The sequence below is a fragment of the Schistocerca americana genome, chromosome 3 (genome assembly GCF_021461395.2).
Source record: "Schistocerca americana isolate TAMUIC-IGC-003095 chromosome 3, iqSchAmer2.1, whole genome shotgun sequence".
NCBI classification, from domain to species: domain Eukaryota; kingdom Metazoa; phylum Arthropoda; class Insecta; order Orthoptera; family Acrididae; genus Schistocerca; species Schistocerca americana.
The window spans coordinates 160,168,572-160,184,235 of record NC_060121.1 but is presented as its reverse complement, the minus strand read 5'-3'; the positions used below and the strand labels follow the sequence as shown (position 1 = coordinate 160,184,235).

Below are 15,664 nucleotides of genomic sequence, written 5' to 3'. Positions count from 1 at the left end.
CCATTACATAACACATACGCAGCCAGCAGGTTACCGTACCCCACATGTCCTCCAAGCAGCCAGACACATTCGAAAATCACAACTCTCCTCATACACGCTCCTCAGTATGAGAACAGCAGCACGTCCCACTCCAAAAACGCCAGAGGACTACAGCGACATGCCCATCCCTCTGTGCATGTGCCAGTCTCCAGCATGCTCCAGAAGAGACTCCAGCATCGTCCGCCAGCAGTGCGCAGTGACGACCGCGGTACTGCATACTAAATTTCCTCAATCTCCGCACAGCTCCACCATCGGTAGCGATTTTCGGCGGCAGCCTTCAGCTCCATCCCAATCTGTGGCTGGACTTGACCCAGTGTGTTTGAGGACTCCGACCAACACACCAATCTGCCTGCACCTGACTGATCGGGACACACACACAGACACCAGCTGTATAACTGCCTAAGAAATAAACAAGATACTGAGCAGACGCCAATGAAGGACACCAATTTGGATTACATCTACATATTGTACAGACTCCACAGACCATCATACGGTGCGTGGTAGGTGGTACCCTATTGCGGTAATAGTCATTGCCTTTCCTGTTCCACTGGCAAACAGAACGACGGAAAAATGACCTATATGTCTCCATATGAGCACCAATTTCTCATATCTTACCTCTGTGCTTCTAACATGAGATGTATGTTAGCGACAGCACAATCGTTCTGCAGTCAGCTTCAATTGCCAGGTCTCTAAATTTTCTCAGTAGTGTTCCTTGAAAAGATCGTCGCCTTCCCTCCAGAGATTTCCACTTGCATTCCTGAAGCATGTCCATAATACCTGTGTTGTGTTTGAAGCTATCGATAAGAAATCTAGCAACCCGCCTCTGAACTGTTTCAATGTCTTTCTTTAATCCAACCTCGTGCGGAATCCAAACATTCCAGCAGTACTGAGTAAGAGATTGATTATTATTCTGTATGCGAACTCATTTACAAATGAGCTACACTTTCTCAAAATTCTCCCAGTAAACTCAAGTTCACCATTCGGCTTCACTATCACAATCGCTACATAGACGTTACCTATATACATAAAAGAAAGTCGTGTTAGTTACACTATATATAACTCAAGAACGTCTGGACCGATTTGGCTGAAAATTGGTGGAGAGGTATCTTAGAACCAGTAGACGGTCATAGGATACCTTTATCCCGTTCGACCGCTATAAAACGTGGTATAACAAAAACACATCTTTCATGGAGTAACAAAACGCAAATGCCAGCTAAATGTCACCATAAAACGGGGTATAACAAAAAGACAACTGACATGGAATAACAAAACGGAAATGGCAGCTAAACGTCTGTGGTTAAGTATTAGTATAGATCATTAATTAAAAGTTTAAAGAAATAATTTGTATTTTCTTTGAATCACCATTAACAATACCGCGACCAAGACGATCGAATATTTCTCGACAAAGCCGTAATGCAAGAAGGATACAAAACATTGCGAATGAAAGGACTGAAGAAGAACAACAAATTGCCCGTGAAGAGCGCCGCGTTAGTATGGCTCGACTTCGTGCTTATCAGTCACAAGAGCAAAGTGTGGCAGCCCGTGAAACGGCTCGGTTGGCAATGCGAAATCGTCGAGCGAACAACAGAGATCAACATGTAGATAATTTTCGACGCACAAGAAGAGATTTATCACGTGATGATTTGAATCGATTTGCGTTATGCGTTTTGATACGATTGCAGCACTGATTACTGCTTGCATCCTTGCGTTTGCATTGGGCCGATGGACGTTGTTTGCGAGTATTGTGGCGCATTGAAGTTTTCCGGGGAAACGTACGGATTGTGCTGCCTTAGTTGGAAAGTGAAACTGCCATTATTGACTCCGCCACCTGAGCCATTGCGTTCATTGCTTTCTGGCGAAACACCCGAATCACGTCATTTTTTTAAACACCCAAAAATACAATGGTTGTTTCCAAATGACCTCATTTGGGGCAGACAGTATCGAAGAACGAGGATTTAGTCCGACATTCAAGGTATTTATTTATTTATTATTTACTTGCACATAGTAGAAGAATAACTTACTATACTTATTCGTACGTATTATGTTTGCTAACTCTAAAAAATGTGTTTATAAATAAGTAATAATTTATTTTGTAGATACAAGGACAGATTCACCATCGAATTGGATCATTGCTACCTCTCGAAGATGCACAGCATAAATTTTTACACATATACTTCATGGGCAACTTGGAAGAACAACTTGATCGACGTCAAGATATCAATGCAGCAATGAAAAGAGCAACTCTTCAAGATTTGCAGCAACTACTTCATGAACATCATGCGTTGGTCAGGCTGTTCAGGGGTGCTTTAGAGCGCATGCCAAATAATGACTACAAAGTCGTGATCAGAGCAGAGATTAAGGCGGAACAGAGTTCGCCGGGTCAGCTAGTATTTCATATCTCTTTGCAACGTTACGCCCCTGAATTTAAACGACGTGATTTTGTTAAGCTGCACGCTACTAATACTATATTCTAACATTACGGGATTGTTTTTCCTACTCATCTTAACTACACCTGTATTTAGAGATAGCTGTCCTTCATTATACCAACCAGAAATCTTGTGAAACTCATCTCCTCTCCTCCTACAGCAACTCAGCTTGGACACATTCCTGTACACAGCAGGATCACTAGCAAAGCACCGCAGTTTGCTGCCTACACTGGCCACTAAACCATTTATCTATTTAGAGGAAAACAGCGGTTCTATGCCGGTGTGGCCGTGCGGTTCTAGGCGCTTCAGTAAGGAACCGCGTGACCGCTACGGTCGCAGGCTCTAATCCGGCCTCGGGCATGGATGCGTGTGATGTCCTTAGATTAGTTAGGTTTAAGTAGTTCTAAGTTCTAGGGGACTGATGACCACAGATGTCAAGTTGCGTAGTGTTCAGAGGGTTCTTTTTTTTTTTTTTCTCTCAACAAGGGAGAGCCTGTTTGGTCATGAGAAATATCAGATATGGATGCAAATGGGGAGAGCGCGAAGATGCTTATGTCATTAATGGAGGATACGTGACACTGGCATCTCGCAGCAAAAGCAGTGAAGAATCCTGGAATGAAGCCGAGTATCGCAATACAGTCCAACAGCTATTGATCCAAGTTTAAGCAAGACACATTCCATGTTTACGGAAGAAGTACCGCGCTTCAGTCTGGAACCAGGCGACCGCTCTAGAAGAGCGTAGCGTTCCAAAGGATTGGAAAAGAGCACAGGTCATCCCCGTTTTCAAGAAGGGACGCCGAACAGATGTAAAGAACTATAGACGTATATCTCTAACGTCGATCAGTTGTAGAGTTTTGGAACATGTATTATGTTGGAGTATAATGACTTTTCTGGAGACTAGAAATTTACTCTGTAGGAAAAATGGCTCTGAGCACTATGGGACTTAACATCTGTGGTCATCAGTCCCCAAGAACTTAGAACTACTTAAACCTAACTAACCTAAGGACATCACACACATCCATGCCCGAGGCAGGATTCGAACTTGCGACCATAGCAGTCACGCAGTTCCAGACTGAAGCGCCTAGAACTGCACGGCCACACTGGCCGGCATCCGTGTGGGGGACGGGAGGCGTATACGGAAGGCGAGGCGGAGTGCGTGGCGCTCATGGATCTGGAGGGACTTATAGAATTTGGGGGGCGGGGGGGGGGGGGGGTGGATATCCAGGCGGATCTAGCGTAACAGAGGATGGGACGGATAAAGGATTTGTAGGTGTGGAGGATGGTAGAGGGGTGCAACCCCCATCTCTCGCCAGACAGGAGTTTATACAGGAACATAATTATACATACTAAAAGATTCTTTCTTGATATGGGATTGGACAACACAGTACACTGCAGAAATGTCTCAGGATAACACCAACTCTAACTATTTGCACTAACAAAGTACTCCTTCACAAATGAAAAAGATTCCGGCAAAACGTGAACTTCAATCCTACGAGTCTTCCTACTCTGTTTATAACGTAAAATATTGCGAGACAGGTGGTTTCCTGCAGGTGGTTCCCCGAGTCGCCGCGCTGGCTGACGTGCAGGGGGCGCGAGGAGGAGGCGCTGACCGTTCTGCGACGGATCGCGGCCACCAACGGCTCCAGCCTGCCGCCGTTCACCCTGCAGGTGCTGCACCGCGTGGCCAAGGCCAAGCGGGATCGCGTCGGCTACCTGGCCATCTTCTCCAGCTGGAACCTCTTCAAGAACACCCTCCTGCTCGCCATAGCCAGGTGAGCAAGAGTTGCTGTAAAACTAACACGTTTTCATAAACACAAGGAAATGAAATCTACTGCTTTCGTGTCAACTGGTACACATTGTCAAAACTACATCCCAAAGCTGCGATTCCTCCTTAACTGAAGTGTATCATAAGAACTATCCAACCAATCACGGGCCACACTACCTGGAGGTGCCACGTTTTTAACTTCCTCTCCTATACACAATGGTGGATTATGTTTCCAGAGTACGAAGCTACATCACAAGTCCATCTTCCTGTGACACGTGGTATTCACTTATAATGGAGATAACTGGAACCATTTTTAGACAGTTACCTACAACGTTGGAACCAAGCAGCGTACCACCACCTGCGAATCTATCACAACAAGTAAAAGTGTGGCATTATATGTGGAAATATTATTTCAAGAGGATCTGGTAGATAGTGTCGGAATTTCCATGCGGCTTTTCGCGGATGATGCTGTAGTATACAGAGAAGTTGCACCATTAGAAAATTGCAGCGAGATGCAGGAAGATCTGCAGCGGATAGTCACTTGGTGCGGAGAGTGGCAACTGACACATAACATAGACAAATGTAATGTATTGCGAATACATAGAAACAAGGATCCTTTATTGGATTATTATATAATAGCGGAACAAACACTGGTAGCAGTTACTTCTGTAAAATATTTCGTAGTATGCATACGGAACGATTTGAAGTGGAATGATCGTATAAAATTACTTGTTGGTAAGGCGAGTGCCAGGTTGAGATTCATTGGGAGATTCCTTAGAAAATGTAGTCCATCAACAAAATAGGTGGCTTACAAAACACTCGTTCGACCTATACTTGAGTATTGCTCATCAGTGTGGGATCCGTACCAGATCGGGTTGACAGAAGAGATAGAGAAGATCCAAAGAAGAGCGGCGCGTTTCGTCACAGGATTATTTGGTAAGCGTAATAGCGTTACGGAGGTGTTTAGCAACCTCAAGTGGCAGACTCTGGAAGAGAGGCGCTCTGCGTCGCGGTGTAGCTTGTTGTCCAGGTTTCGAGGGGGTGCGTTTCTGGATGAGGTATCGAATATATCGCTTCCCCCTACGTATACCTCCCGAGGAGATCACGAATGTAAAATTAGATAGGCTTTCCGGCAGTTGTTCTTCCCGCGAACCATACGCGACTGGAACAGGAAAGGGAGGTAATGACAGTGGCACGTAAAGAGCCCTCCGTCACACACCGTTGAGTGGCTTGCGGAGTATAAATGTAGATGTAGTAGATGTAGATTTAGGGCATGAAACCCTGGAGGGCGGGGAGAGCAGACGTAAACTTAACCCTGACAGTGATGTAATTGTTTAGTTTATGCAATGAAAATTCACAAAAGTGTTGGGTAAAATTTAGACAAACGCCAGTTTTACAATGTGCTCGACTAAGACGGTGACGTGATAAGGCCAATCAGTGAAGACCAAAGAAGGTAAAATTTGGCAAATAATTCCTGCAGTCGCATATTTTTGTACAGTAGTTAGAGGGAGTGCCATGCACAACATACTAGAAATCCTGAACGTTGGGGACGGAATGTGGGAATGGAGGTGCGTTTCAAGGTCTCTTTCGTGCGTTTCACTTGAACAACTCGAAAACTACTGCCTCCAACGAAAATGTATCCTGGTACAAAATTTATCTACATTAAATTTCCTACAAATAGGACTTGTTCAATTCTTTCTGTAGGCCTCACACGTAGCACGTAGCAAGCGAGAGAACAGGAAAATCTCGCGCATGGTTTCTGAAAAAAAATGTAGAACTTCGAGTTGTATGAAACGACATCTGAAGGGGGCATCTGTAGGGGTAACAAAGAATGAAGGAAATTGAATTTGAAAGTAGGTTTCAAACCGTAATAAAACTAAAAAAGTTCTGAAGTAAATACGAAGAATAAAAGAGTAATAGCAGCAATAAAGTCATTGACCCAGTGAATGACTTTGTATGTTTAGAGCGGTAGGAAGAAAAAGAACCAACAAGCAGAGTATAAAAACCTGAGTAATTGTTGTTACCTAGCAACGATGAAGGCTATCATTGACGCGTGTTGTCGCAATTTCAGACGTGAATTCGGATCGGAAAGCTCTTGTAAAAGTTATACATTATTCGTGTTTAACATTCCGTCTTTCGGCTTAATTGCATTGCTAGAAGTTTGGCGAAGATTAGCAGCTCTACCTTGAACATTTTATGTTTGCTGATTTATTTCTACTGTTTTCATTGACTCTGTGCTCTCGAGTAAATAAAGTTCAGCAGTCACATACATGGTAGTGGTCATTTCTTTAAGCTCAGTTTCTGTTTTCCAAACGGTTTATCTTTCCATGAACTTTTCAGTTTAGTTGCCGATTGTTTCCCATACGTCTATCGTGCGCCATTTTGTAGCAGCACTGCCCCGAGTGACGTGCAGTAACATTTTTCATTTACACTACTGGCCATTAACGTTACTACACCACGAATATGACGCGCTACAGACGCGAAATTTAACCGACGGGAAGATGATACTCTGACGTGGCTCTACCCTTCATTCGGGCCATGCAAAACCCTAAATTTCAGCAGAATAATGCACGACCGCATGTTGCAGGTCATGTGCGGGCCTTCCTGGATACGGGAAATGTTCGACTACTGCCCTGGCCAGCACATTCCCCAGATTTCTCACCAATTGAAAACGTCTGGCTCGTCACAATACGCCAGTCATTACTCTTGATGAACTGTGGTATCGTGTTGAAGCAGCATGGGCAGCTGTACCTGTACACGCCATCCAAGCTCTGTTTGACTCAATGCCGAGGCGTATCAAGGCCGGTGTTACGGCCAGACGTAGTTTTTCTGGGTACTGATTTCTCAGGATCTATGCACCCGAATTGCGTGAAAATGTAGTCACATGTCAGTTCTAGTATAATATATTTGTCCAACAAATACCCGTTTATCATCTGCATTTCTTCTTGGTGTAGCAATTTTAATGGCCAGTAGTGTAAAACCTACAAGCTCATGAAGTTCAGTTAAAGTAAGTAAGTGCGCCTTCTCGATTAAGTTCGAGCACAAGAGCAGCAATATTAATATCGGTCATCAGTTATTCTAGACAGGTATTTCATTAAAATGACGGAATTCTGATGTGTTTTGTTGGGCACAGTTGTTTGGTACGTCAGTGTAGGACACCAGTTTATACATTTTGTTTCTCCACTCAGACACAGTTAACTTACGTGGCTGAAGCCAGAGATTCTTCCACACTGCTTCGTTTCTAATGATGCAAATAAACCGTTGGGTGCGATGGGAGGTATCTTTTGTAAACCCTCGTCGCCAGTTTTGTAAAGCCTCGTCGCTACTGCTGTGGAGGGTGACTTTGTGGGTTCGTGAAACGGCTTGGGGCGCAGTACACCGCTAAGATAATTTCTCCCTGCCACTGTAATGCAGCTATGCCTCAAGGTCACGTAACAGGGTAGGAGAACGAAGGTTCCACAATACTCCAACAAATTAGTAGCAAAGTCATACAAATGAGTTAAAAGGTTTACTTATCTTTGTGACTTATTGAATGATTAAGTCTGGAACACTGCATATAATATAAGACAAAAAAGGCCCTCAAAGACTAAGTGAAAATAATCGTGGGTAAACTTCACAGTACACAGTTAATGCAATTTACGGCAACTGTCTCTTCACTTCTTAAGAGTTCATTCACTATACGACGTTCCGTGTCTAAGCCAGCCCTAGAAGATGATCTGTAACACAGTCGGCGAGAGCTGCTCTTCTGCCTTCCGAATAGGATTCTGTCCGTTGTCGTCTGGTCACTGGCGGATTGTACTCGGCCGGAAATTGGCCGAGGCGAAGTCGATGTCTTCGTCCTAAGCGCCGCCCGTGGCGCTGGTCGAATTTGTGCAAGTGGCGAGTCTCTATGGCGCTGGCACCTGCTCGCTCTTTCCGCCTGTGGTGCTTCTGCCCTGGCTGTGTCTTGTCCGGTCGACACAGCGGTACCAAATTGGGAACTTTTCTAGAGAAGTTAACTTACAAATCCATAATCCCCATACGAGGTCAGTCACAGCTATAGTCATAAGACCGCAGCACTTGCCGAGGTAAAATTGTAACTCTCGACAAGCGTACTTGCTCAATTCGATTGCTTTACTGGTCACTCTTTATTATTTCCCAGTATTGAATGTGACAACGACTGAACATCACTGCCACGAGTCGTTCGCGTGTATCTCTCATCCAGTCTTTTTCCTTAGATCATGTGAAGCGTGAGTGTTTAACATATAGTTCTTCGTAATGTTATCGTTACTTTCATAAAGCCACATTAGCTGTGTTCTTTGCCACAAATGTGAATTACCTCTTTGAGCTGCCAATGTTAGAATAAAAGATGTAATTCATTCTGATACGCAATGTATCGCAATATTAACCATCAACGAAAACTTACACAAATGAAATGGAACACATTTCTTCTGTCACGACCTCTTTCGTGGGTTACAATACCATGAGGTCACCTGCAGTGAAACACATCAATAAATTAGGCTAAAAGCAATAGGATCTTAACGAATAAGTTAATCAGCTCACACTTCCAACAACCTCATAATGAATCATTGCCTAGATGTGTCCATGCAGCGATTCAAGAGATCAAGTTACCTTACCAAACGCAGAGGCAAAACCTGGAAATGACAGTCATATAAACGTTCGGCCGACCACTTGGCGGAAGTAAAGCGAGCTGTATGACTATGCAACACGTCATTCTGTGTGCACTAGACTGTACAGATAAGGCCGCTCCACGAAAGAGGTGAACGTGTGAACATAATTCTTGGGCTTTGTTCAAAAAAGTTCAAATGTGTGTGAAATCCTATGGGACTTAACTGCTAAGGTCATCAGTCCCTAAACTTACAGACTACTTAACCTAAATTATCCTAAGGACAAACACACCCGTCCATGCCCGAGGGAGGCTCGAACCTCCGCCGGGACCAGCCGCACAGTCCATGACTGCAGCGCCTAAGACCGCTCGGCTAATCCCGCGCGGGGGGCTTTGTCGAGTGCGATATATCGATTGCGTCATCGCATTCGTTGCAGGTAAAGAGAAAACCTTAAACACAGAAATCACAATGATATGTGATAAACACTACGCAAACACTTAACGCATTTCCAAATATCCACTGACGGAAAAAATCATCACAGCACCAAGAAAGTGTTGTGCGACATAAACGAAAGCCAGTAGGCGTATTTCTGCATCTGAAACATGATGTCTATTCAAATTTCTCGCCAGTCGCTTCAGAGTGGCCCTAGTAGTGCCCACTATGAGAATGCAAATCAGGTTTGTTTTAATTACACGATGCAACGGTCGTGAGCGCTAGTTATCTTTGAGATTGGACGTAGTGAGTAGCTGTTAGTCAAGAATGCCTTTAAGACGACAAAGACCGCATTGTCAACACCTCACTGAATTTGAAGCAAGTCGTGTAATATGGCTATGAGAAGGTGGATGTTCCTCGTAGGAATTCAGCCACTGTACATTATTGCTGGCAGCGGTGATCACGCGATTGTACGGTCACACGATGATCTGATTCCGGACGGCCACTTAACACTACCGAGAGAGAAACCATCACGTTCAGCGTATGGCGCTGGCGAATTGTACTGCATCTGCAGCAGCAGTTTGAGCAGTAGTTGGCACCACAGTGACACAACGTACCTTACAAATCGGTTACTTCAAGGACAGTTCCGTGCCAGATGCCCTGTAGCGTGCATTCCACTGGCGCTAAACCACCGCCGTTTGCTACTTCGGCAACGGCCTTGCCGCAGTAGATACACCGGTATCCGTGAGATCACCAAAGTTAAGCGCTGTCGGGCGTGGCCCGCACTTGGATGGGTGACCATCCATCCGCCATGGGCTGTTGCCGTTTTTCCGGGGTGCACTCATCCTCGTAATGCAAATTGAGGAGCTACTTGACCGAATGGTAGCGGCTCCGGTCAAAGAAAACCATCATAAAGACTGGGAGAGCGGTGAGCTGACCCCATGCCCCTCCTATCCGCATCCTCAACTGAGGATGACACGGCGGTCGGATGGTCCCGATGGGCCACTTGTGGCCTGAAGACGGTGTGCTATTTGCTACTTCGGTGGTATCAAGCGAGAGCTCCTTGGAGGACAGGCTGAAGGTCTGTCATGTTTTCTGATGAAGGCTTGTTCTGCCTCAGTAACAGTTATGGCCGTGTGTTGGTCAGAAGGAGGCCAGTTCAGGAACTGCAGCCAACCTGTCTGCGTTCTAGACACACGGGACCTACACCTGAATATATGACCTGGGGTGTAGTTTCGTATGTCCGCAGGAACAGTACCGAGGTTGCCCCACGCACCCTAACCGAAATTTTTGTGCGTTAGTCTGGTGATTCGACCTGTTGGGCAGTCATTCATGAACCGGTTTGGCATCGATAGCTGGATGTGCTCCTGAGTTCACTGTGCCAAATTCTGTCCAACTGGTGCATTAGATTGTCAAAATCCCGAACTGGTTACAGGGCCATGCCCAAATTGCTCGAAACGTTCTCAACTGTGGGGGAGATCAGGTGACCTTGCTGGCACTTGTCAACCACGAAGAGAAGCAATAAAAACTCTCGCCTTGTGTGGGTGAGCATTGTCTGGCTGAAGTGGAAGCTCAGGATGGCTTGCCATGAAGGACAACAAAATGGGAGGTACAATATCGTCGACATAACTTTGTGCTATAAGGGTGCCATGGACGCAACCAAAGAGCTCATCCTATGAAAAGAAATGGCAGTCCAGACCATCAGTCCTGTTGTCAGGCCACATGATGGGTGACAATCAGGTTGGTGGTATCCATCTGCTCTCTGGGGTCCCTCCATACACATCTTCGCTGGTCATCTGGGCTCAGTTCGAAGTGAAGGTGATCACTGAGGACAGTTCTAGTTCAGTCGATAAGATTCTAGGCCGAAGCCGTGACTGGAGACATCTTGGACACTGCTGGGATACCAACCTGATTGTCACCCCATGCAGTCCGACAACCAGGAGTGATGGTCTGAGGTGCCATTTGATTTCGTAGCAGGACCCCTTTCCTTTCAACCCCAGCACCATTACAGCACAGTGGAACATGGACGAAAGTCTACTCCCTGTTTTGTGGCCCTTGAGAGCAATCCATTCTGGACTTAGATTTTAGCAAGGCAATGCCCACCTCCACAAGGCGAAAATTTCTGCTGCTTATTTTCGTGCTTGCCAAGCAGCTTAGCCAGCAAGGTAGCCCAATGCTGAGGTACTACTGCAATACAGTTGCAGAGCCTCTGCAATGCTGTTCAAGTGTAGAGGGAATACCAAGTTGGCTGTGGCATCGGTGGGAATTTGGACTGAGGAGGGAGGCTTCTAGAGTAGCACGAGCAGTTGTGCAAAGCCATTGTGCCACGGTGGCATAGCGGCTAGCGCATATTCTTAGTGAGGAGGAGAACTGGGTTCGAATCTGGGCCTTAGTTCAGATTCTCATTCATCACTTCAGTCTGCAAATATATACATTTTTAATTGTAGTTTGTTTCCAGTCGTGCATCCTGGAAACTGCAAGTGATTGATGACGGGCAAAGGAGATACTCCATCTAGGCATACCCCGTTTAGTCAGGTTCTGGTTATTGACCATACACTCCACTGACACTACTGCTCGTATTCACCGGTCAAAGCTTCGGTGGTCTGATAGTGGTACCTGTATGTACTTCTAGTGGTGTCACGTTCCAGCGTTCAGAAGGAAGAAGTCCTCTGTTGACCCCTCACTGGACGCGGTGACGGCTGAATCCTCACAAAAGGCAAAGTGCTGAGTTACATGAGATTCCAGGTGATTAGGCGATTGGCGGGGATTTGGAGCCCATTGGCTCGGCGCCGAGTCTGGCGGGCGCGGACCACAGACGGAACACTCGACTCGGCGCAGACCGATAAGGAACGCCCAGCTCCTTTCAGGAATAAATACTGGACTCGATCGATCCAAGGACAAGTCTCAGGTAGCACCTGAGGCACGCTGTTGAAATATCGTGCGAAAACGACGCGAACATCTGGCTGGATTCCCGAATATCCAAGATGTCACAAAGCCATTGTCTTCTAATTTACGAGAAAGTGAGATGACCAATGAAGGGCTGTCAGCGTCAAAGGTAGGTGCCTCAGAAAGGATGGTTTCGTCCTTCCCTCCGTTAACTGTCCCAATTCCATCTGCACCTGAGCAACTTCATCTCTCAACTGCTGAATCGCACTCTGAGCTGAAACGTCTTGAGCTATATTGAATGTTTAATAATAAATACTAGTATACCAATTACCCAAAAATAAGGATGATGCGATGTACAGCAGAAGATGGTCCAGCTGCGGTTACAACTTATTTATTGATGTTTGTTTACAATCAGGGCTCTAGGAAACTGCGAGCGACAATGGCAGGCGACGTGATTACCACATCACAGAGTCTCCAGCTGCTGAACATGCACCCTGCTGTCACTGGTGCTGTGTTGACAGGAGGTTCTTACTCCATGACGGAAGTATGGACAGCCCAGCGGTGGTAGCTGTGTGTAACAACTGACTGCAATGTGTTGCAGTGATCCAAACTGAAGAGGTCCTCCCTTGACACCTCAGGGGGATGGGAGGGAGATGGATGTCTGGTCCATCGTGTTGTGCTCCGAATATGGTGGCTAAGTGTCGAGTTGTCCAAGCTTCCGAGAGCTCAGGTGTGGACAGGGATTCGTGAGCCTACAGCGGTAAATGCAGCTGCGTCACAGATGGGCCCAGATGTTTGATAATGACTATCTGATTCAGTCTGGTTTAAATGCTGCTGCTGCTAATTGCTGACTTTGGTGTAGAAGCTGAGTTTGTGTCTGTTCTAAAGTACGTCCTTTCTGAGAGGATACAGAAGCGTCCCATATGTTGACAGGTCCCTGTGCTGGATGACGATATTAGCACTGGTACTGAGCGTGGGCATCATCAGCGTGAACCCGCTGGTGGCGGTGTCTGGTCAGGCCATGGCGCAGGCGGCGTCTGTGCTGCTGCAGCACTACTGCGGGACCCACTTCGGGCGCCGGTGGTCCAGCGTCGCCTGTCTGGCGCTGGTCGGCCTCCTTGGTGCACTCTGTGTCGTACTGCTCACAGGTAAACAACACGGCCCGTGAGAGCGCTCACACACCTCTCACACTTGCCTGCTGGCGCCCTCCTCCACCTGCCGTGGATTAGAGATTTCAAACATCTGTATTGCGACTAAAATTACTGTGTCAATCGAGTCAGACCATTTGGCAACAGCCGATCTCCACTGCCCGACAAACAAAGTCAAGCACTCAGAAGTGGAGGAGGAAACACAATGAAAATTCATGGGTTGAGAGGGTATGTGATTTTTGTTTCAGAAATTACAGAACCCAGTCAAATTTACAAAGAAGGTGGCCATATGAACCCACTTATCGGTATGATGTTGTACCTCTTCTCTCCAAGGTGCATGCAGTGATTTTTTTGGGAAAGGTTTTATAAATCCGTTGTATCCCCTCCTGTGGCCAGCTGGCCCACCAGTGTTGTTACCTTGTCCTTGATATCCCGGATATTGCCACCGGAATCGAATTTATGATCGAGCTGCTCCCACACATGTTACATCTGGTACAGATCTGACGATCTAGCTGGTCACAGGAGCACCTCAGCATCATTTGGAGAGTTCATATAGACATGTGCCACATGTGTAAGAGCATTGTACTGTTGAAAAAAAGCGTCTTTATACTGTCAGATGAGAGGTAACATTTGGGTTCACAGGGCATATGCCAGTCCTCCCTCAATCTCTGCCAGTGGTGACCTGAGGTTATACCAAAAGGTTCCCCAGACTATGACGCCAGGAGCAACACCGTTGTGACTTTCCGAAACATGGAAAGAATGGAACCTCCTCCCAAGTCGCTTCAAACCCGTCGTCGACGGTTATTGAAGGCAGTGCAGTACCACGATTCACTACTGTAAAAAAATGCGAGAATATTCGTCAGCAATACATCTTTCCCAATCATGACGCTACTACTAATGCAGCTGGGTGTGTTGTGATGGGATCATAATTCCCTAGACCACCTACTGCTATTCTCTGACGAATGGTGTAGAATGACACAGAATGTTGCATGAAGTCTATCACTTGTTGGATGGCAATCGCAGATGCGAAGGGGTTACGATGTACTGGGTGCGGAATATGGTCACCCTCCTTTTCACAAGGCAGATTCGGTCGGTCGGCCTGAACTTGAAACGCGGATGTCCCACAAATCTTGATGCTGCACAATTCGACGAGCTGGTCAAGTGGAGACCCACAGTGAGGTCTCTCATGTGATAACGCAGTCTCATACAAATATGCTGTGTCTCGATGTTATTCACAGTGGTCACTCAACATCTGACGTACTTGAGTCCCCTCATATAGCACAGCACACCTGATAACAACACTAAACGTAAACAATACTAATGCAGAACAATGGCCATTCTACCAATCACAGAAAATTGCAACACTAACGATTTGCATACAGACCAATGGTGAGCATGTGTACAAAGTTGTATTCACATCTAAACACGTGCCCTTATTGCTTCATTTATTATCAGACAGTGTATGCTGAGAGGTACTAATTGTCATAAAAATTCCTGATGCAGGATAAAATCGTTTGTTTCCATTATAACCATCTCGTTTCGGCCACTTCTGAACAATTTTTGTATTGGCTGTTTCTTGTGATACTTGTGATACATAAAACAGTAACTGTCGATGACATCCCCTAGTGTCATCTCTCAAAGACTTGTTTAGCCATTGTTACACTGTTGGTTTGCACGTTTTTCAGGCTACCTGCCATCTCTTGTGAATGATGAGTGCTACAGTGATTTACAACCAACTGAAGCAAAAAACGCTACAGTTTTGTTTCAATGGAAGAGGTAACACAATCGTTTAAATTGTAAAGCTTGGGCAAGAATCCTACATCCTGCGAAGGGCTAGCTTATATTAGCATTAGCATTGCCCTACTGGCCAAAGTGGTATCACAGGAAGATCTCCGGATCTAGTTCGTTAAGCCAGCCAGTCATAGACTGAGTTCCCCTTAGTCTTGCATAAATCTGTTTGCGTGCACTTACAGGTAAACGGCATAATGTGACATGCAGAGAGTAACGAAGTGGCGTCAACAAAATTCTTCCGCCGTGTACCGGATACCCTGATAAGGAATTCTAATTTTCTAGTAGACGCAATGTGAGACGCTTCAACAGCACGTTGGAGACGGATGCGAAAAAGGAAGATTGAGAAATGAGAGGAGAAATGAGAGAGGGACAGATGCTCTTGGCAGACTGGCAGGGAGTGGCACGCAGAAGTCGTGAATTGAGCCAATCGTGACGATATTAACAGATGGACTGGTCCTGCAAGAAGAGTGGAAGGGGACCTGAAATTTTTATACGAGCACAGAAAATGAATTTCGAGATCCAGAATGAGATTTTCTCTCTGCAGCAGAGTGTGCGCTGATATGAAACTTC

The 15,664-nt window shown here is 45.9% G+C and overlaps 1 protein-coding gene across 1 annotated transcript in view; it reads left to right on the top strand.

The window, feature by feature from the left end:
- LOC124605941 (solute carrier family 22 member 7-like) overlaps window positions 1–15,664 on the top strand; it is a 194,982-nt gene that overhangs the window by 144,564 nt on the left and 34,754 nt on the right. Inside the window, exons 7-8 of the mRNA XM_047137900.1 lie at window positions 4,016–4,237; window positions 13,089–13,303. Of these exons, the coding sequence (XP_046993856.1) occupies window positions 4,016–4,237; window positions 13,089–13,303 (437 nt within the window). The remainder of the gene's footprint in view (window positions 1–4,015; window positions 4,238–13,088; window positions 13,304–15,664) is intronic.